Source organism: Homalodisca vitripennis, chromosome X, assembly GCF_021130785.1.
Source record: "Homalodisca vitripennis isolate AUS2020 chromosome X, UT_GWSS_2.1, whole genome shotgun sequence".
Lineage (NCBI taxonomy): Eukaryota > Metazoa > Arthropoda > Insecta > Hemiptera > Cicadellidae > Homalodisca > Homalodisca vitripennis.
This window is the reverse complement of record NC_060215.1, coordinates 157,352,601-157,377,308: the sequence shown is the minus strand read 5'-3', so window position 1 is coordinate 157,377,308 and position 24,708 is coordinate 157,352,601. Positions and strand designations below refer to the sequence as shown.

The window sequence follows — 24,708 nt, the reverse complement described above, 5'->3', positions numbered from 1 at the left end:
TTATGTTTAAATTCAGCTCTGTAACAAACACGCTATATTTAACTATACAGTCATAGGAAACGTTAACTTGTAAATGTAACTTGTATTCTAAGTTTCATATTACAGTGTACTAGTAATCTAAACCTGCCTTGTACACAGTTATGTGGTATAAGGGTAAATGAATCTTCATTTTTTAAATAAATTTGAACTAAATTAGAATATTTATAATAGTCTTTATGATTTTGAGTATTTCATCCTGTCAAATAACTACAAATTTTGGCTAAGAACACAATTAAAGAAACACAGAACCTTCGTGCTCTTTATGCAGTTTGTAAGAGAACAAATTCTGCTGTAACTGTATTCTTTGTGCGTATGCATCTACAATGATGATTAATAAAACAAGCAAACATATTCCACAGCAAGAGACGGGAATGTTTGTGTTATCTCAAGACAAAAATGTGTTTGTTACAGTCACATTCGAGTCATATCAATCAATCAATTAATCATTTATTGTCAGAACACAAAGTGTATAACAACATCATCAGTTAAAGGATAACAACAATCCACACTAACCTATAATTATTAAAAACAAATACATTAAAAAAATTCATCAACCCTTTAAATACAAGTTTTATTTACTATATTCAAGAATAAAGTTTTTTGTCATGTAAGACATTGTCAAAACTGTGAATATTTTGTTTAATAGGCCTAGGCCTAATTTAAAATTACAATTTAACGGTCTAGGTGTAAAATTAACTAAAACATTATAAAATACAGCGATGCCAAAGGACTAAAACCAGGTTTAAAGTTACCCTATACATCAAAGTACTCACTTACACTATACAAGTATTTTTCAGCTAACCATAACTTAATAGTGGTTTTAAACCTGTTTAGGGACATGCCTTTGACGTCACTAGGTAATGCATTGAATGACTTAATGCCCTGATATACAAAGCTGTTTTGAGTGCTAGAGTAATTACATCTCTTTGTAACAATATTTAGCCTATTCCTTGTTTCATAGCCATGAATATCAGCTATATTTTGAAAAGCATAGAGGTTTTCTTTAATGTACATTAGAGTAGAATATACATACAGGGATGGGAGGGAAAGAATGCCTAATTTGATAATATATGGTTTACAGTGAGTCAAATTTGGCAAATTGCAAATAAGCCTAATGATTTTTTTGCAAAATAAACAACTTATCGAAATAGCCAGAGTTTCCCCAAAGGGTGTTTCCTTAGTTTAGCTGACTATGTACAAAGGCATACACTAAGCAAGATATCCTGAGTTACTTTATTTCTTAAAGATCTTATCAAGAATATGCCTTTTGAAATCTTTGTTGCCACATAATCGATATAATGTTGCCATTTTAAATCACTCTGCAAATATATGCCAAGAAACTTGAGAGGAGGATCACAGCCCCCTTTATTTGAAAGACTTAAAGTGAGATCTTGTGTGTTTTGAGAGTTTAGATTAAGTTTGTTGGCACTGCACCAATCAAGAATGGTCTCAGATCTGTCTGTTAAAATGGCATTTGTATTATCTACATACTTATCTTGTATACACATTCCTATGTCATCTGCAAACATAAAGGTCTTTATACTGTTACTTTGCAAATTATATGGAATGTCGTTGATATACAGGACAAAAAGCATTGGCCCCAAAATGGAACCTTGTGGAACTCCATGGCGTACATACAGAGTGCTAGAAAAGTTGCCATTTAGGAACACAGTTTGACATCTATTTTCTAAATCTGATTTTAACAGGCTTACAACAGAATTACTGAAAAAGTAATAATATCAACATAGACCATCAGACTAGAGAAATAAGTTACAAATAATTCAACTACAAATTGTATTTCTAAGTTTTTAAAAAGCAGTAAAGAATATATTTGGTTTAGATCAGCCCATTGTGAACTGTTACAGTTTTATTACTTGAAAATACTGTACCTTGCTGACCGTGTACTTGTTTTCAAATAAGGCAAATTGTTATTCCCTATAGCTTGATAAAACTAACAAGCTAATGTACAGTAGTAAACAATAACAGTAGAGATAAGATTTAGTCATGAAAGAAAATACATCCAGCAAGTACCTCACACTTAACCTTCATTGCGTAGTGAGTTATTTTTATAAACATTCATCTCATCCGACAATTTCAAGATGAAATTTACTATTCCGTTGCAAAATTTGAAAATCCTTCAACACGCAGTTTTGACTCCAGCCACTGTGTCCTCAAATCAGTGCGAGTTTTCGCTTGGTAGTGTTTGCAGCGTATCACGTCTCTAATTACCATCTAATTCATATTGTTAGAAACATAACTACATTTTTGTGTAAAAATTCTGGCACATCAAAACTGGCTCTATAAAATATTTCTAAGCACAACAGTTAACTTCTTATACATAATCTAATTTGCAGTATCTTTGATCAGTTACTGAGAAAAAAAATATAAATATTGAAAATTGAGAAAATAATTTTACCCAAAAAGCTCGTACTTTTTAATTTGATTCATGATTTAAAACGTTTACTTCCAAAAATAACGCTTCTATATGCTTCTGCATGAAGAGCTTTTTGACCTATTATCAGTAGGGTGTTGTTCCCCACCCCTTTAAGGTTGCAATTAGTAAAAAAACAATGCCACAAACCAGAACTCAAAAGGTTTACCCTTATCAAAAAGGCAGTATTTGAAAGTTTCTCTTTAGGTACTCAGAGGACACAAAATCAGCTGATTTGGTTGAAACAAGAATGAAGCTATATGACTTAATTGGCAACAGTCACAGTTGAATTTCCAGAATAGTCTTGGAAACTCATAACCTTTACATTCAAGCTACTCAGTGCAAGTTTTGTCAGAGACCTTTCTTATCATTCTGATGGCAAAACTTTAGGCAGGAAACTTCGTTTTCCTCTTGAACTGTAGACAGACAATCCTTGTGTAAGCTAGTAATGATTTTTAAAGTGAACTCAAGTTTTTAACTTACATTGTATGAACAGGTACATATATATTAGGTGAGACTCTCATTGAAACTGGAATAATAACCTCACTGATGTGGTAACCATTTACAATAATTTAAACAAGTTTTACATGTATTCAGTGACACGTTCCAGGACAGGCCAAAGTTTACTGTATGTATAACGTACAACATTTAGAAGATACAGGCAGTTGTAAAGAGTGTGAAAGAAGTGGTACACCTTAATAGGCAACAAATGAAGAGAAGTCTTTACATGTGTTGGAAGCTTTGTCGAAGAGCCCAAGAAATCATCAAGAGCTGTAGCAACTCAAACACGGTATGAGCTATATTTTTCAGTTTTCAAAGTTATACATATAAACTACTATCACCTATATACAGCAAAATTGATTTAGGGATTTTCACAAGACGATTGCAGAAGAAGAGTCAAATTCTTGAATCAATGTGGAGTAGATGTACGGAAGCACCTAATTTCTAAGCAGATGTGGTATTTTCAGACAATGCTACATTTACACAGGAATGTAAGTAGACATAACGTTGTTATTGGAGAGAAGAGACCTCTTATGGAATCAGATACGGTAAACACTCTAAAAGTTAAGTGCAGGCAGGGATAGTCTTGAAATTGTTGGACCTTATATAAAAAATGGAAACTTGACTTGGAATTAAAATGAATTAATTTTAAGAAATACCAGCTTTATGCACCAGAGTATTGTTTCAGCTGGACGGGGTACCAGCTTGTTACTCCGTGCAAGTATGACCACTGCTGGGCGGAGAGTTAATGATTAATGGATGGATAGAACGTAGAGGAGTAGCAGATAGGCCATCTAGATCACTCCATTTAAACCCTCTGATACCTTTTTATAAAGATATAAAAACAAAAAGTTTATCTAAACAAATCTGTCAACAAACAAGAGCTATTACAGGGCGTCACAGAAGAAGTTCGGCAAATACCTCTTCTGGACATACTGCAAAATATTAAACAATGCGTTGGGATACTCTGAAGAGACAGTACTGTACTTATTTCAGTACAGTATTTAATGTTATCTATTACTAAGGGTAACACTACTTTGTGCTACTAAGGAGCAACTTTAAAACATGGCCAATTTAGTTAGGGAAAACTTTTTGAAGTGTGGTTAATGTGGCGTATTTTTCTAATATGAAATTCTTTTTGACGATGGAAAGATTGTGAAGGAAACAGGATTTTTCCGGACGTTTGCCATCATTCAGTGATACAAAAATCAGTAACACTACATTTCAAGATCTGCAATCTGATCTCTTCTTCAGGTAAATAACTAACATAAAACATAATTACGAACTAGATTAGAATAAACATATCATACCAGAGCATTGTGACACGCTAAATCAGGAATCACAACCACCATGTTGTGTGTCAACTTCACTAAAACATGCATTTCATAAAACACTAAACACAACACTAATAATTTAAAATTGAACTACAGAGTACAGATCACAATAGGTCTGTATTCGCCGACCAAACACCTACGAATAACCAGAGGCCAATAGTAAATGGCAATCGTCATGGCAGAAACAAGGGATGAACTTTTTTATTATTGGTTTATACTAGATGAACTTCTTAAAACCATACTGTAACTCCACATTGGTTTATTACAAAATTTAATTTCATGGTACACACAACTTATGCAATCACATTAATTTTCTTCTTAACCCCAAGACCTAATGTTACTCTACAGTAAGTGTAAAATAAATATCATAATCATGCATCTTCACATAGGGCTAAGAGTGTTAACATTGTGTACTTTATCTTGTCCAGTATTGCTATGTAACATGTAGTTAATAGAGAGAGTTAATCCTCGTGGACCATCCCCTTAATATAATAAAAAACTTTAAATTACATTTAAAAGTAGGTTTTTTACGGTTTTAAGAGGAGTATTGATACACAATATACTATCGGTTAATGGTACACAATAGTATAATGGTATCGATAAAAATGGAATCAAATTATCTGGAATGAAGTAATTTTATTAATTTGTCCATCGGCAGGTTTTCATGAAGCTGTAGGAGACACTTTGGCTCTGTCTGTGTCCACGGCGGAACATCTGATGAAGATAGGGCTGGTGGACCCTGAGGCTTATGTCGAGGATAGACAGACTGACATCAACTCCCTTTACCTGATGGCTCTGGAGAAGGTTTCATTCCTTCCGTTTGCCTATGTCCTGGATCTCTGGCGTTGGGAGATCTTCCGAGGAAACGTCACACCTTCTGACTACAATTGTCGCTATTGGAAGCTGAGGTGAAGACGAATAACAAAAATAACAAGAATTGTGTTACTTTAAATTAAATTATGCCATGTAAATTAAAATACATTAATCTTGTACTTTTACAGCAAAATAGGATACAAAATTTATTAGTATATTATCATATATCAGTATATTATTTGGACCTAAAAACATACATTTTTTGGGTCCAACATTTACACATTGAAATGTTGAAAATAATTGTACGATAAATAAACAAAAAGTTCTGTTAGGACAGTTGTCTGAAAATCTTATTTTCCATCTATATGTGGAGTTTTCAAATTAAAGTGTCATGCAATAATAGTGAGTGATAAGTATTGTAACATTTATTTTACATCACTACTTATGATAAATTATTGTATGTAACGAAGCTGACGTCGCGCAGTGTGATGTCAGGTACTTGATCACCGTAAAACATAGCTAGCAGCTATAAATGACGGAATATCAAGAAGTATTTTATATAGTATTAAACTAGAAAAAACGCGGAACTCGTTATACTCTGTGGAGTATGTCTTTGCTCAAAGATTGCGGCTATACAACAACTGTTTTTCCAAGTCATACTGATCATTCGTTCTGTTTGTTGTCGTTTCGTCTTTGTTTGCATCATACCTTGGTTGTTTTAGTTAACTATTATTGTTTTATACTTTGTTTTATTGTAAAAATGAGGGAACTAAGAGAGCTAGTACAATTGTTGGAGGCCATCAGTGGGAGGGAACAAGTAACATTCAAGAAGAAGATGATTCTGACAAAATACACTTTTTATTGCACCAGATTGTAAATTTGTGGACATAATATATTTTTTAATTAAATACTTTAGTTTATTGTTGATTTTAATTGTGATATTTTGTGAACTGGACACATTTTAACACAGAAATTGAAAAAGAACTATGTGTTACAGTGTAGTAACTTTTTTGAGTTAAAATTTAATATTTTTGGTTTTTTTTAGTTTGTTTTTGACTATGGAAGGTTTGAAAGGATAACAGGATTTCGGACATTTGCCATCATTATAGGTTATAAAAGGTTTTGAGGATTGGAATCTATCCTCTTTGTCAGGTGGGGGAAGAGGATAGATTCCAATCCTCAAAACCTTTTTTAACCTATAACGATGCCAAACTTCTGAAATCCTGTTATCCTTATCATTTTTTGCTCTGAGTGAATTCTATTAAGATGTAAACTCATAAGATGTATATATTTTTGTGTTCATTATTAAATTATCTACGGTTTTTATATCTTGAATTTTTATTTTCATGACTTTGGTGAAATAATATCTAAGCTCAAAGTGAAAAATGAAAAATGTTTTGTTTGTCGTTGTTTACATTCAGCAATATTTTACCATGTGAACACAAGTCCTATAAGTATGATTCTCTTATTCTGTGATATTTCCTGAAAATAATTATATATTATGTGTACTATTTACATTTACTTTACAGGTTATAAAAAAATCTTCCTAAACGCTTGCAAACATACCAAAAAATGCCTAGCACTTGGCTTATAATGAGCATTAGGATATTAGTAGATAGTAAAGTTATAATAATATTAGATTTTATTTACAAGGCTGGTGTCATGCTTCTGATCTACGTTTTCTGGTTCACACGGTGTCAAAGCATTTTTAACATATGTTGGAGTTTCAGCGTTATATGTGTTGACTGAAGATGACTCTCCATAGCAAGTCATCCAGAACTTAATTGTTTTTACTGTATTTTGATTCAATGTGAACCAAAAACTTACAAGATAGTGAAATTTATAACAAATTAAATAGAAGAATAATTATTGACGTGTTTTATTGTCATTCATCATTCTTGAACTGTAAATTTAACCTTCAGAAGAAATTATATGTAAGCATTACTCGATTCTCTCACTAAGAAAATCGTCAAAGCATCTGAAAGAGTATTACTAATTAACACTGAAACTTTTCAGGCAAGACCTCCAAGGCATTGCTCCACCAGTTGACAGAGTTGAGAAGGATTTTGACGCTGGTGCCAAATATCACGTGATAGCAGATGTTCCCTACATCAGGTGAGACGTGACTATAAGGCTGAATTACACATGTGTTTAGTCATCATGGAGTACAATGCTATATCCTAATGTTGAGGTCAAAGTACATTATACAGAATTTTATTAGTACTGGATCCGTGCACCGTATGATTGAACATTTAATGTAGGATAGTAACCTACAAGATATTAAGGTGGTGCAATCAATTTTGGGTTGAGTACATTTTTTAAAATGTTATAGTCACAATACTTCAAAGTATCCTTCCTGAAGATAAAAAAGAACAAAACATTTTTGGGTCAGTTCACGAGAAATTATAGACTCAAACGTCAAAAGTACTCATTTTGGGCCATTCTATAATCAACTCCAATGGAAAACTGCTGATGATAAGGATTTCAAATTTTTACAGTAAGTATATGAAATATGACTGGAGGTATTGACATAGCTTTTTATTTTGAAAAAAACAAGTAAATTTTTCTACTATATATAAAGAGTTAGGGAAAAAATATTAATTTTATATATTTTAGAAATTAAAGTATTTTACTTCCTCTGTGAGAATAATATCTTAAATTTGGCATTTTAAAATTAAAAAATGTATTTGTATGGAATCTGTGTTAATGTTTTTAAAGTCACCACTCGCCGTCAGATTATCAATCTGCTTCCTGCCACGTGCTTGTGGATACTCAAGCAGGGGTCACTCACTCTTCCCCACCACCGGCAGTCCCCTTGATGGACCTTACCCCTCCTGCCCCTCAATTAGTTCTTCTCTTCCTTCTCTAGTCTCCGTTCATGGCTCTATCTTAACCAAACAAATAGGTTTACAACAAGGCCTTACTCAGTCTTGTCTAATCTTACTTAGCCTTGCTCGTATTTAGTTGAGCACACTTATACACACGCACATTAAAACACTTTTTTAATAGTTTTTTTAAAAATTTGTTGACTTATGGCACTATTGCTCACCCTTAGTAAAAACCTCAAATAAATCACGGTCTAATAACACTAAACTTGTCAAGTGGTATACACCGGAACTAGCCAAAACAAGAAATGAAATGCTTGCATTATTCACAATTTACAAAAGTTTGAATTTAAGGGGGTCAGAGCAAACTCAGGCAGCTTATAATGTATATATTCAACATAAAAAAAGGTATAGGAATGAATTAAACACTAGCAAAAAAAGTTGCAGTTGAGCAGTATATTAGTAAAGCTCCTAACCAATGCAGGGCTGCTTGGAAGGTGATTAGTAATGAACACTCACCTACACACAGTCAAGATGTAAATTTGGATCCTGAGGAATTCAACCAGTATTTCATAAACTCAATTAAAGAGCTTAGTGAAGGAATTCCCCCAGTCACCATAGTCCTGATTACTTTCTGGGAGAAACGAATGATTGATCAAAATTCATTTGTTTTGGCTAACAGTTACAGCCGAGGATGTTATAAAGGCTGTGTCAAAATTCTCAAATTCAAAAGCTATGGACTATTATTGGTTGTCGAATTTCATTATTAAAAGTACTATTGAATTTATAAGTGAACCCCTAGCGATAATTTTAAATAACTGCATGAATGAGGGTTTTTTTTTTCACCTTTACTAAAGGTGTCAAAAGTTACTCCAGTGTTTAAGAAAGGTGACAAAAATTGTGTACATAACTATCGTCCAATCTCAATTGTCCCTATATTTTCTAAAATTTTTGAATCAATTATGTACAACCAGCTGAATGGCTATTTGAGTTTCATAAATTTAATTTCAAATAGTCAATATGGCTTCCGCCAGGGAAGATCTACAACTTCGGCTGTATTAAAACATAATTTGATCATACCCTAGAGGCTTTTGAAAAAAAGGATTCCTCTTCATTAGTTTTTATGTGACCTCAGTAAAGCATTTGACAGTGTCCTTGTTGATGTTTCTTCTTGATAAGCTTGCATTTTACGGTGTTAGTGATTGTGCTTTAAGACTTATTAAGTCATATCTTTCCAATAGATTGCAATATGTATGTGTCAGGAATAAATGCTCTCAAATGAAAACCGTGGAAACGGGTGTTCCACAGGGTTCTATTCTTGGGCCTTTTTTCTTTATTGTTTATATTAATGATCTTCCTAAAAACCTCAATACTCATTCAGTGATTTATGCTGATGATACCACCTTACTTTCTAGTCATCATAATTTAGACTGTTTGGCAAAAATTACCCAACAATCTGAGAAAAGGGCTTATGAATGGTTTGCAGCAAATAAGCCAGCATGCAATTTGGATAAAACACAGTGGTATTACTTTAAGCCTCAAACAGGAAATCAATTTGGTATCGGTCAAGCTCCTAGGAATTAATGTAGACTCAAAATTAAACTGGTCAACTCATATAAGATACTGTCTGTAACAAAATCTCTAGAGTAAATTACTTACTTTGGAAACTCAAAAGTTTTGTTAGTCCAGAGTATTTAAGATTGGCATATTTTGGGCTTTTTCAGTCGCACATATTGTATGGTCTACTTGTATGGGGTCATTCTTCACATGTCATTGACATTCTTGTGCTACAGAAAAAGGCTGTTCGTAATATTGGAGGAGCCAACCCACTTGAACACTGCAAACCTCTTTTTGTACAATTTCAAATTCCCACAATAGTAAATCTTTATATTTTTTCAAGTTTTATTGTACCGTATACAAAATCTAATTTGAATCTTTTTCATACAAGACAGGAGATCCATCAATACAACACCAGGGGAAGGAATAAGATTGATATATTGCCTCACAGACTAAGCTAAAGCTAAAAGCTCGTTTAAATTAAATTTTATAAATTTTTTTAATAAGCTGCCTGATGATGCGAGACTTGTTTCCTTTAAAAAAATATTTAAAAAAAAAGTTATATGATTGGCTAGTGAAAAATCCTTTTTTACAGCATTGAGGAATTCATGAATTGCCATATTAATGTCAGGTTTTTAGTTTATAACTAACTATAATTACTTTTATTTATTGCTACTTTTACTTAAATTTTCATGTGAACTTTTTACAAAACACTTTTGTGTTAATGTAATTTTTAGCTCTAACAATGTATGTAATTTTAAAATGACTTGTCCTATTCCTATTTCTGTAAACAGATCAATGGAATAAATGATTCTTATTCTTATTCTTATATAATTAAATTACGATTGAAGATATTTGTTTATAATGTGATGCATTTCAAATAAATAAAGCAGCCAACACATCATTAAATTTGAAAATTACAACGGATTGAATAAACTTTAGCGTTTGACAACAAAGGCCCTGTACACAACCTTGGCTATTTGGTTTAAATTTTGCTTTCTTTTTTTGATATCATAAAGTTTCTTTGATAACATAAAAGAATAATAAAAAACACTACCCTAATTGGAATCAGTGTTAGGATAGAAAAAATAATCATCCATCTAATTAGTAAATTACCGATCTATAAATGTAGAGGCAGGAAAAATAGAAAAACCCATAGAAATTGGTCAATGTACAAGGATATGCATTTGAAGTGTGAATTTAGGATCATTTTATAATTAAGCTAAAAGTAAAACCATTGAATATAAGGATAAGAATTTATACGGGATATATGTGAAAGATACATTCATACGAAGAGTTGGCTTGTGCTTTATTTTAAAATAATTAATTTTGTAAAGAATAATTTGATTTTTAAAATATGTCATTTTTTAAAGTATGATTATAAAAAATACAAGTTGCCTTAGTCATTAATTATTAAAAGTGTCACTTCCTAAGGTATAACTGTTGATTGTACTAGTTGCACAAATAATACAATCAACAATTTAACTTACATATACTGCAAAACAATCAAATTTTTATCTTTAACCATTTTTATTTGAGCTTGGTTACACAATTACCTAAATCTTCTACTTTAAATGTCTAAAAGTGATTGAAAAATGTGTTTTACTACATCACTTCTCAGTTTATTCTTAAGCGCCCCATACACCTGCGAGTCTGGCTCGCGAAGCCGGACCCGCTGATTATTCACCATACACCTACATATCTTGCTCGCCCAGTTGCAAACATGAGTTTTTCGAAGAAGTTTGAAGCTGCGGTCATAGTGTTAGATGAGCTACAGTCGGGGCCACCAAATTAGGCGGGTGGGTGGAATTGCGCCGTTGCCAGATTGTGCAAACATCGTGAAATAGAAGAATCCCTGAATTGTATCCATTTTAGAGCATGATGTTGTTTGCCTTCTCCTGAGATTCTGATGACATCTTACAAGTTACAAAGATGAAAATCGCATTATTGGCTTCAGGAGAGACTGCTGATGATAACGGTGTATACTTTTTGTATGTAAATACAAAAATGTAATTTTTAAATCCTAAATACCTACAAACCAATTTTAATTCATTAACATGGTGTATTAAACATTTCAGTAAGCGAGGAAGTTTTTTATTTTTTAGTTAGGAACATTTTTCTTGTGGCAAAGTTTTAGACAAAGGTATAAACTTTATTTTTTGTTCCCAAACAAATTTTTCTCAGTTTACTAACTTCGCTGGGAAATGCGTGCAAACCTAAATTATTGAAACCAAACACGCAGAGTGATGCGTGCGCCGTGCGTATACACACAATTTCTACTCAACTTGTTTTAATAGCAATACTTTACTTTCTATTATTTTTATCATTACTCAACTATAGTACTATGTATTGTAACCATAGCGAAAATTAAATAAATATTTTAAGTTTAGTAAAAATAACCATGTTTAAAACAATCTGTTTTGCCTTCCTTAGCAAAATTATTTTAAATATAAACATTTTAAACACGTGTAATAATAGAAATAATAAAGAAACATTTTTAAGTAATTATTATTAAACAAAATTCAGAACGTTAACTACAACACATTTAGTTTGACTATTTAAATCACTTTTTTTAATACCCTCTAATCGTCTCCTTTTCACAGGTGTTTTTTCATTTTCTCGTGAACTACCAGCTTCCTCCATTTTTAGTATGTAACTACACTCACTAACTAGTCAGACAGTACAATACGACTGGCACTGGCACTGGCAGGGTGGCGAGTGAAAGCTGCAGCGTCGGCGCGCCCCGACGCTTGGACTAGGCAACAATGTGCACACAGCGTTGCCAATTTGTGCCTGAGAGCGACCGATTCTCGACCTTCCTCCGCTTCACCAGTCCCATACGTGGCAACAGCGCAAATCCACCCACCCACCGTATTTGGTGGCCGTGACTGTAGGTGTATTTAAGAAGAAACGGAAGAAAAGGGCAAAGAATTGGTTACTAAATAGAAAGAGAATTAGTCACATGAATTTATTGAATTTTGTTAGGAATGATAGTCACCAAGACTATCAAACTATTTAAGGATGTCAGCTGAAAGTTTTAACATGTTATTGGACGAGGTTAAACCGCTTATAACAAAAAAGATACTATACTGCGAAACGCTATATCACCAGAGGAACGCTTCACTGCTACTCTCCGTTTTCTGGCTACCGGACGGTCTACATAATAAATGCTATCGGCAAATTTCGATACTCTTCAATAAATGTTGTTAAAAAATCAGGGCTCATAAATAACTTGAGTCAGCCATGTTAACTCAAAACAAACAAAACACCTTACCCTTGGCGGAACGAGTGGTGCGTAACGTTTGGCGTACAGTAGTGAAAACGGAATGAACAGATTTTTCGGTGGTGGGGGCACGAGTCCGATCCTAATGCGCCATACACTGGCGAACTGATACTCGTGCCGAGCCGCACGGCAAGCAGTGGCGGATCCGGCTCGGCTCGCCTGAATTTGACTCGGCTCGGCTCTTTATTGTCCATACACTGACGGATTTGGTCCATTTCTAGGCGAGTCGAGCCAGGCTCGCGAGCCAGACTCGCAGGTGTATGGGGCCCTTTAGAGAAGATAACCTGAGGTTGACAGCCTATACTGCTATGAAACCCAATAGAACTGAACACGAATGTGAACGTATCATGTGGCAAGATATCTCGAGAAAGTTTTCATTTGTAGACTTTTAATTTTGCAATAAACGTCGTTCTACATAGACAAGAAGGATGTTGAATGAAATTTCACTGAGCGTCGTTGAAGCCTATCACTGAATTTCTTTATTGTCTACCGAGAAAATGAAAAGTTTATTTTCTGTGTTACTGTCAGTCATTTGGCAAGACATATCAAGAAAGAAATATAGATTTGAAATTTTGAGTGTATCGTTAACTTTACATTATTTATAACAGTGGCTTACAGAATTAGGTGCTCAATGACTAAGAACTCTGTGACGTGACCAATGCCGAATTTGGAGGGTCACCCAGTCAAGAATAAAAGTTAAGATAGTATCTTGATAACGACTGTATTGCCATAATATTCTAAGATTCTAAAACATTACATACTCAATTACAGTACTCTTGCATGTATCTTGTATAAGCATTTAATCATTATGGAATCACAAGTTTCAGAGTTATGAACAAAGTTGCAGTTTGGTTGAAAAGGGCCAAAAAACAGTATTTTGTTCGTTGTCATTGATATACCATGGAAGTTCTTGTTAGTGAATAGTTTATATGTAGAAACGCAGAAATGAACAGGCTAAATTTTAATATAACCCTGTTATTGGAGCTCTATTAGTTTGAGATCCGAGAGTAGACATCAAGATTTAGCTTTGGTCTTGATTTGTGATTTAAACTTAACTATTTTGTTAATATTATGATTAAATTTTGTTTTAGTTAAGGAGAGTCTGACTTCATTAAAAATCAGATTTATAATTTTATATTTTTTTGTTGATTTTTATTGTTTTATGAATAGTTTTACATAAAAAACATGTATATTTAAATTTGCTAAACCACTCAATTAAAAATGTTGACTATCTGAAACAATTGTTGCAAGGGGGTTTTTGGATAATGGGTGGGACTTTTAATATCACACAAAAATATAAAATATTATGTGAAGGTAACATATTAAAAAGTAGGGATTGCACATACTGTAAATACAATTTTGGCTCAGTCACTTAAGTATTGTAGAAACAGTAAAACATTTTCTTAAAATAAGATAAAATAGAAACAATACAAAATCAGCCCAAAATTACATTTGATAAAATAGCACAATGAATGATAGAACACAGGTTAAAACAACGCAGATTTCAGTGGCACAATGTGAGGTTATGTGGACGTGGAACAGTACTGTACATAACAGTGGAATGGTGGATTGTGTCGATCTCGCGCAGCGCTATGCTGCATGCGCCCTGTCGCCCGGTTCCTTTACCGTATGAACTTTTCGTTGATTTTCAACAATACAACCGAGGTGAAGGAACAAGTGGTAGGCATGCACAAGAGCACACAACACCATCTAGGATCTGACGACAATAAGAGCCTTCATAATCATAATACGACCCAAGTCGGATAGGGCTGACCAATCGTAAAGTTTCTGTGGGATTTAGCTTTCAGTTAACCGATGTTTCGGATGACCGACTTACGGATAATCAACACTCTACTGTATATGGCACAAGGTTGATTTTTTATTCTTAACTTTGGAGTAACAACAAATTGAGTTTTTGCTCCATATTTGATCGATATACTGTTCTTTACTTCCTTTGGCAGCTATGAATAAAATTATGCCTATCTACAGATTCTATTAGTAATTTAAAACTCTGGTAGGCTAAAGGTGTTGCAAGAACTCCTTGGTGATGCTGGTGCAAATTGTGGGTTAAAGGTGTTTGATCAATTGTGGCAAATAAAAGACGATAAAAAAGCTGTTGAGATGATAAAAACTGCCAGAGTAGCAGCAAGAAACAAGAGGAAGCTGGAACACTGGAAGAATAATAAGGGCTTTATAGGCCTGGAATTGATGATGTTGTCAGAATAAACACAATATTTTCTCATTTGGCTTGATTTCCCAAAAACTTCAATTCTGAAAGTATAAAATTTACGTTTGAGGTATAACAGTTAGTTAAGGAGGCATTACAACAGGTTTAGCTTTTCTGGCTACAGTAGTTCTTAAATAACTGGTGACTAATGACAAATTTAACATTAGGTTAAATGAGATGGCAGATTCACCTTAAACAAACTTCATACAAACTGAATTTATAACAGGATATTTTAATTATCCCAGTATACGCTTACTGTTGATTGGTGGTAGAGTGATTTTACAGCAAACTGTATACACTCTGGCCCTCCACTTAGCTCTAATTTTATTAGTTCAAAAGTACTATAAAATAACTATGGTATTTTAGGACCTAATATTTCAAAGATTTCCTGGGGCAGTGCTCCCGGCCTCTCTACTGCTCGGAGGGTGTTTCCGTACCCCGACTCAGCGGTGTACCAGACACCACCCAGAGAAGATTTCTGGGTCCACCACTGGATACAATGCAACACAGGACTTTCAGTTCAGTAGCTATATCGTTATTATCCTTTTTAAAAGGATGTGCGAGTGTTACAATCCAACATATAAACCTTTAACGAAGTGTGACAATTGTATTTGGCCTCTTGGCCACCGATAAGGAATGTTAAAAATAACGCGTAATAACTGCGTCTGTTAAATTCTGTGTATTCTACATTTTCTTCTTTTTATAACAGTTTGTTCACTGAAGACAAAAACAAATCTGGCACCTCAAATATGATAGTTATATATATATATATATATATATTTATATATACCTTTACAAGTATCCATGAGGGATTAAACCCACAAACCTAATATTAAAAAATATAATTAAAATGGACGGAAAAAATAACAAAGTAATATGGATTATTTATGAGTAAGAATGGACTTTCCAGCTTATTTGATCACCGAACGTCACGTCCGGTTGTTTAAAAATGTTACTATACTGTAATATAAAACTGTCATCCTGTCTATTGGAATAGTTATATTTATATCATTTACAAGTTTTATTATACATACACTTTTTCAACATTTCTAACCCTTTAAAGTTAATGCTCATTAGAAATTTGGAAAAGGATGACTATATCTAATTTTTTGTTTGTATTTTATTTTGTACAGTTGTAAAAAACCAATTTGAAAAACATTTAACTATCTCACATTGTCTTTACTCATTTAAAAGCTGTACTTTCAACCTCATAAAATTAATATATATATATATATATATATATATATATATATAAAACAAGACGTTTATATGTATTGGTATATAAATAAGCTTCGGAATATTATGAAGACAGCAATAGCAAATATTTTATGGGTTGTGTACAAAAAAAATTTGTTATGAATTTATAAAAGAACGTTTGCAAAACATTAAATAATGCCCTGCCACCATAAAACTGCCATGTCATGATTCAAATTAACTAAATTTTATGAAAGAGACATTATACGTCTGAAATTAAGACCTGATATGCCTGGATATATTCCAAATGGAATGAAATGTCAATGATGATATGTACTTATAAAAATTATTTTTTGAAAGATAAAAAAAAAATGGTTTCCCTTTTTCAAAGGGAGGGTAGAATGGGGTAACTTTAAATTTAAAAAATGTAATCCTTATCTTGTGACATGTCTTTTTTAAGGTCAATTAAAAATGAAACACTATAACACTAACATAGGCTTTTTGCCTCTGCTAGCTCTTGACTTCTTAAAGGTTATTGCTTATAATAACTTCCGCACTCAGCAATGTTATACCTACACTAAATGTAAACATATCACTGTATTCACAGGGGAAGTAAGGAACACAACGTTGCTGTAAACACAAAGGCGGGCGGCACGCTGCGACCAGGGTGTTAAGGGAACAGTGCTGTATGCAGATTGGTTCTCAGAAACTGAAGATGCTAGCCCGCCAATCATTTATTGAGACTCGAAATTGCAACACATAAATGCCAACGTGTACATTACATAAAATGAAATAATGTTATTACAAACATTAAATACATCACAGATACAACAGTATTAAACTGTCATCTATGACGGTTCAATGAAATCATGTTTAAAGAAGAATAACATTTGAAATTAGTAATAAAAACTGTTGTAAAATTTTCATACTAGAAATAATGTATTATATTAATTCGAACTGCTACAGAGATATACATAAGGCATAGTTTGTACCTGAGAATTAATAATTATAATATATACAGCTGTACCGTTTTCATTGTATGAAATCAGAGGCCAATAAAACATTGGAAATATTACAAATAATAATGGTTACACGTACAACCAATTATACATTCACACTTTTATACATCAATTATCACAGTTGAGAGTAGACCTGATTGTTGGCACCACTGATTACAGATACTTCGTTAGTTTCATAATCCAGTTCCAGTTTCACAAGGCCATGTGCATCAAGGCTGGACAGTACGACCCCGAGAACCCCGGTGCCAAACCCCTGCACCATTGTGATGTCTACCAGAGCACGGAGGCTGGCAACGTTATGGGGTCAGTATGAAATCTTTTTCAGGATAATAAAGTCCATATTTTTAAACGATTCTTTGCTATAAACCACAGTTAAAATGTTTAACACTCTTTTCGAATTAAAATAATTACATTTTTAAAATTTTATTTCATTTCATTATTTTTATGTGTCACAAAAATCTACAACATCATTGACAAAGTCATAAATACAGCTTATTATTAAAGCCACATCAAAATCTTAAAACTAACAATAATTAAGCTTATCCGGCACAATAGTAATTGTAACAAAATACAAAAACACAATAATCATTAAAAATCCTTATTTTAAATTTTGAAAAATCCATCTAAGCTATAAAATGGATTCTCCAACAGCCAGGAATAGAAATTATTTTTAAATCTGTCAAAGGGATATGAGCTATAATGAGGGATATAATTTGCCTTTCAACAAAATGATAGACCTTCAATGATACCACAACATGACTGTTAAGGGTTTTGCTTAACCGACATTGTCCAATTTCAGCATAATTTTTATTTTGCATGTTATGGCTATATATATAAAAGTTTGGAATCGGAAGTTCTTGAAGTGTGGTTTACAATGCTCTCTAGGCTCACATTTTTTAAGAGTTCTAATAGCCTTCTTCTGCAGTAATAATATTTCTTCAATCCTAGAGCATTACCATACAGTACTAGTCCGTATCTAAAAATACTAATACTATATTATATATACTATATCTATATTAATACCCAAGAACTTTATATGGTTAATAAAGGCTTCTATTCAAAACTAAAAATGCTATTATGTTAACGAATAATAATCACTACTGTCACAACGATAATATGTTATATATCACTTCTTTTTTTCTCAGTTAAATATGATATTTTCAACAGCAGAAGCTTTCCTTATACCTATTCAACACAACACAAACCTAAAAATGATAAATTGAATGTTTTTTCTAAAAATTATCATTATTATTCTTATATATATATGAATTATAATTAATTATTATACAGGGTGTCAATTAAGTCTGGAACCTCTTTTTAATTTTTAAACCACAATATAAAAAAATACCAAAGTTCACACGCGCTTACTGGTGATAGTAACGCATACATCTGCCCAATTACCGACCGGATAATCCCTTTGGGGGACGGTCCACAAGGAGTCAGACAAAATTCTTATATAGCAGCATAGGTCAAGTTTGGTATCAAATTAAAGGTCTTACTTAGCAGAGTACAATGTCACAAACCGGACTTCAAAAGGTGGATTCATTCAGTAGTTATAGCTATTTGAATTTTAAAATAATTGAACAATGTAAATTATTAAGTATTACAAGTAAACACCAATTTTTAAGTACCTGTGATCAAAGTAAGTGTTCAAAATGTTCCCCAAACGTTAAGTTTCTGTGGATGCTGTGTATGACTCTATCTGCCACTTTCACATTCTAACAGTAGTTGTGTTATTGGTAATAATTATTGATTCCTGGCTTCGATTACTACATTGTCAGATGATGGGAGGGGAGATTGGGCCGTTTACACTACGGATCTTTGTGTCAACGGCCCAAATATAAATTAAAAGTAGAAAAGTAGAAAAAGGTTCGTAGAATCAACAACCTAGTTTCAGAATAAGTTGAAATATATGTATTAAGGGGTCGTTGACTCAAAGACCCTATAATGCATCTAACCTCAAATAAGACATTCTAGGGCGTTTACTCAACTGATCGTTGTCTCAACGCCCCTCCGTCCCAAACAAGCGCTTTCAAACGAAACAGGGTCAATCAGTCAACTCCTAGCCCGGTAGGCATGAAGGCGCTGCGTCTGTGCCGAGTTTAGTCCTAACATCTGATATAAGAGTAAAATACTTTGTATAAGTATTGTATGTAAATTTTTTTTTTATTATACGTGTATATTATTGAACTAATTTTAAAGTCTGGTAAATAGTTGTATTTATAAAATATAAGAAATATTTTTAAGACATACATTTCTTGTTATGATTCCCATTTCTTGTTTATGTATTCAAAATATATTTCACTCATGTACATAAACTGAAATAATGTAACTGTCATTCATATTTCTACTTCTGTTGGAAACAGGTTGAGGTTTCTAATTATTATTAAATGGTTTAGTCAAACAGTACCCAACGTTAAAAATTAAAGTTTTAAAATGAAAACGTTGCAAACAAATGAAAACACTAATACTAGATTTTGACAACTACAACTCCAAACATGCACTATGAGGAATTCGATTGACAGTGCCGAAGCCACTCATCTGAGAAAGACGAAAGATTTTAATTTCTGTATGTCTGTATGACCGCACAATATATCAAAAACGAATTGACTTATATATGGTTATTGATCTATAGCGATCACTTTCAAATTGCTATTGCGGTTAACCGTACAGTGACGGGAAAATCGCAGAAGAAATAAATTTGTAAGCAAACTGTGTACAGTCATATGACATTTTTAGATGTGGCATGGTAACACAAGTACCCTATCCATCCGCAATATATTTCTAAAAATGTCTTTTTTTGTATGCTTTAAATTTTATATGAATCTTTATTTATACATAGACAAGAAGGAGCTCCATTTTGGCGCATGTATACTCATGCTTTTCGGCTAAGCGTAATATATTAGGTATATTGTAACATATACGTACTTAAATTCTGTGCGCTTCACTACCCGTGTGTTATTTTTATTATATCTGATTGAGTTCATTTATAAGTCTAGGTGAGTTACTGTAGTCGACACTATATACATCATCTGATATCAAACCTTTCTTACCACTCAGTAGCTAATCCCATCGTGTAACTGTAGAATATTTAGCGTATCAACTATACTATGTGTCCAGAGCTGAATGCGGAATTCAGTGTGAATTACCGGTTAGCCTGTACCGGACGAACTGTGTGTCGAAGCTAGAGAGCTAGTGAGCAGGTCTGGAGGACCACAGTGGAGGTGCTCGAGGCCGAACTGAAGTGCCTAAAAGGATCTATGACTAGTCCGCGAGTGTGGTGTGGGAGGTGGGGATGTCGAATGGACGGTTTCAACGCGGAAAAAGGAGCCCACTACCCACTTGAGACGACAGACAGCTTTACTGTGCTAAACAGCGCAATGGAGAATGTAAAGCAAGAGGTTCGCAAGCCTATGGGAAGGAGAAGGAGGTCTAGAGCAAAACGGAGGACCAAACAAGTTAGACAGGCGGTCCCCAATCAAATAAGATCTCTCCCTTTTCGTTAGCATCCACATCGCCGGGGATAGCCACAGCCGTGATGTTGTCGACCTCGTCCGCTGTATGGTGACTGCTGACCACGAAAGTGAAGGGTGTCTGCAGACCCGGGGCTGGGCTGCTGAGTGTCACTTCTGACGGTCCTCTTCCGCCAGACAGCTGCTATGTGATTATTGCAGGCACGAACGATGTCGCCATCGGTCAGCAGCGCAACATCTACACACATCTGGAGCGCTGCATCACTTCCAAATTGAGGACAGCTAAGGTAGTGGTATCCACTCTGCCTCACCGACACGACTTACCCGCCCAACATCCGATCAACAGGGAGACATCCTTAATTAACGCCTACATAGAGGAGCTCTGCGTGAGGCAGAGTGGAGTGGAGGTGGTGGATTTCAACCGTATCGGAAGGGGTGCATTCACGAAAACCATGGGATGCATCTAAAGCCTCAGTGTAAGCGCCTGCTGGCCGAGCTGCTGATGGAGTGTATGGGAAGGTTCTGCCGTGCTGTTACATCGCGTCCGCCTCCTCTCAAGTCCTGTAGACCGTCTCTGCCCCGGACTGAACCACCTGTCGAAGAAGTCAGTTGCCTGTAAGACACCGGACTGCAGTGGAGCCTCCGACGCTGTCCTTTGAGACGTTTGCGGACGTAGTGAAGCTCCACAACAAACAAGAGTGGCTACAACCAAAAAAACTCTTTAATTCTAGTGACATCAAATGTGACTTAAAATCAAGGATATCAGCATCGGATGTACAAAAGAATAACCTAAATTTTAAACAAAAACAAAATAATAAAATTCCGTTTTCACAATCAAAATTTTCTGTTGTGCACCAAAACGCACAAACAGCTTCTAATAAAGTTGGATGAGCTATCGCTCATGGCTGGTGAGCTCCATCCGGACGTTTTCATAGTCACTGAGCATAGCTTCTCACCTGAAGCGGATATTGTGTTTAAAATTGACAATTTTCAATTGGCAGCAATATTTCACCGAAAACATTGCAAAGGCGGAGGTGTGGCAATTTTCGTTAAGAAAAGACTAATATTCCAACCCTTCAAGGTTGATTACAGCTGTGATCTAGACTTTGAAGTGGAAGGTATAAAAGTCAATCTAAATTCCGTAGGAAAAATTACAATCATTGGCTTATACAGATCCCCAAATGGTTGCTCAATAAATTTTTTTGAAAAATTTGAATCCCTTCTAAATTTTCTCTGTTCTAATTCGTTGAAGTTTTATCATTTCAGGTGACTTTAACATCGATGTTTTGGACCACACCAACCCCCTGACCCAGCGGCTACGCGATATTCTCACCTCTTTCGGCTTAGTTTGGTCCGTGAACACGCCAACACGTGTGAGTGCTACATCGAGTACGGCCATCGACAACGTCATTACAAACGTATTAGACGTTTCGGTTTCCGTTCTGGACGCGGCTGTCTCCGACCACTTCGCGCAGGAGGCCGTGATCGGGAATCTCAGTCCGAAGATCGAACCTCTTTCGGTAAATATAAGAAGAGATCTTAAAATTAAAAATATCCAAATTCTTAACAGATTTCTCCAAGAAGAATCCTGGTCTGATAATGCGGAGGAAGCGTTTTCTGCGTTTACAGACCTTTTAATTTTTATTTGAACATCACTTGCCCTTATAAGTCATTCAAAGAGCGACCAGACAAAAAACACAACACTTGGATAAATCAAAACATTCTCAATTTAAGAAAAACATTAAAATTTTATCATTCAATTTACATAGAATCGACAAATGAAGAATTCAAAAATTTCTTTCGAGCATACAAGCTAAATTACCGCAAAGAAATAAAAGCCGCTAAGGCTCGGGATATCGAAAATAGACTAATGAATTCTGAAAATTTTTCAAAAAGTGCGTGGAATATAATTAAAAATACAACTCAAACACAAGTCCTAAAACATTTCAAACCTAACCTTAAAATACAAGGTAAAATAACAAAAAACCCGCTTGAAGTAGCAAGTGAATTTAATAACTTTTTTCTCCACGGTTGCTGGGCCGGACCCATGTTTTAGTGGGAAACAGCACCCGAGAGGACTCATTTATGGGACCGGTCTCGTCCATGGTCCTGTCTCCTGTGAGCGAGGCGGAGTTGGTCCGTGTGGTGCGGGAGCTGAGGCCGAAAAAAGTCTGGTGACATCAATGGGATGTCTGTGTGGTTACTTAAGCGCTGCTTTAAGCACATTTCAGTACCACTCACAAAATTGATTAACCTGTCGTTTCGCCCAAGGCGTTTTCCCGTCCACTTTGAAGGCAGCAAAAGTCATTCCAATTTTTAAAAAGGAAGATCCTTATGTCGCAAGTAACTATCGTCCAATTTCCATTCTTCCGGTCCTCAGCAAATTTTTCGAAAAAGCCTTCCTTCGACGATTAGAAGATTTCTTCAATCGCTTTGAAGTTATTTGTAATGAACAATTTGGATTTAGAAAAAACAAATCGACTATTGATGCTGTCACGAGTCTCATTGATTCTGTTGTCGATGGTTTGGAGAGGCGGGAACAACATGTGCTTAGCATATTTTCTCGACCTCTCAAAGGCCTTTGACTGTGTGCATCATGAAATACTGTTGCACCAGTTATGGTCAAGCGGTGTTCGTGGTTTTGCCACACAAATGGCTCTCGTCATACCTAAATGATAGAGAGCAGTGTGTGCAGATCGCGAATACCCTCTCAGGAAAAGTTAAAATGCCCTATGGGAGTCCCACAAGGATCGATTCTTGGGCCTGTCCTTTTTCTCATCTACGTCAACAGATTGAGTTCATCAATCCATAATGGAAAGATGATTCAGTATGCTGACGATACGACTCTCTGCATTAGATCAAAAACCAAACCAGATCTTGAAATCAAAGCCTTTGAAGAACTCAACTCATGCATTGATCATTTTTTCAATATCAATTTGAAAAACAAATTGTTCTAAAACAAGCGTGATTAATTTCTGTTTTCGGCAACATGAAAACGAAATCCGACCAATTGTGATGGTGGATGAAACCATAATAGAAGAAGAATCCACCAAGTTTCTTGGGATATGCACCTTGATCGAGGGCTGACATGGGACGTTCACATTGAGAGTGTCTGTTCAAAGGTTGCTTCTGGCATTTATGTCTTACGCAATTTGGCAAAATTCTGTTCATTGGATATCTGAAGACAGCTTACTTTGGCCTAATACATCCACATTTAGCTTATGGTCTAAGATTGTGGGGTGGCTGTTCTAGATACAAATTTAATAGAGTGTTTTAGAATGCAAAAGAAAGCTGTCAGAAATCATTTACAAATTAAATCAGAGAGAGTCGTGTAAATTAGCCTTCGGGGAGCTTGGATTACTCACTTTGCCTAGCCTCTACATTCTCGACGTCGTGCTATACTGCCGATTCAAGTGCGTCTCACTTCGGGGTAGCGACGTAACACCAATACGGAACTAGAGGCCGGGACAACTTTCGTATGGCACAGCACAGAACTACTGTTTTTGAACGCTTGCCATCTCAGGTTGGTGTGAGGCTAATCAATAGGCTCCCTGAAGAGATCAAACGCGTCAATAACCCACAAACAATTTAAATCTCGATTAAAACACTTCTTAGTGTCCAAAGCATTTTACTCAGTTGACGAGTTTTGCGATGGGTCGCTGGGATAGTCTTCACTAACATTTAAAAAAATTCCAACTCCCCTTCTGATATCCATGAAAATTTGGCCACTATCGAGAAAACGGCGGCAGGTGGCACATACCCAAAAAGTAATTTTTATTTTAAATTTACTCGAATATTTTTTTACTCAGAATTAAAATTAATTGTGTTAGTTATTAGATTAGGACTTTTATTTCTATATGACGCTTGCAATACAATTATTGTTAATTGTTTCCTGCAATAAAGAATATTATATTATTATTATGTAATCGATTTGTTAATTACATGTATAAGTTGTTAAAAGAGGTTTGTTAGCATTGGATAGTTTTAACAGTTTAAATTAATCTATGGTCAA

At 34.6% G+C, this 24,708-nt stretch overlaps 1 protein-coding gene across 1 annotated transcript in view; it reads left to right on the top strand.

Moving 5' to 3' along the window:
* LOC124370056 (angiotensin-converting enzyme-like) overlaps nucleotides 1-24,708 on the top strand; it is a 67,416-nt gene that overhangs the window by 26,917 nt on the left and 15,791 nt on the right. Inside the window, 3 exon segments of the mRNA XM_046828376.1 lie at nucleotides 4,964-5,213; nucleotides 7,135-7,233; nucleotides 17,383-17,526. Coding sequence (XP_046684332.1) covers nucleotides 4,964-5,213; nucleotides 7,135-7,233; nucleotides 17,383-17,526 — 493 coding nt within the window.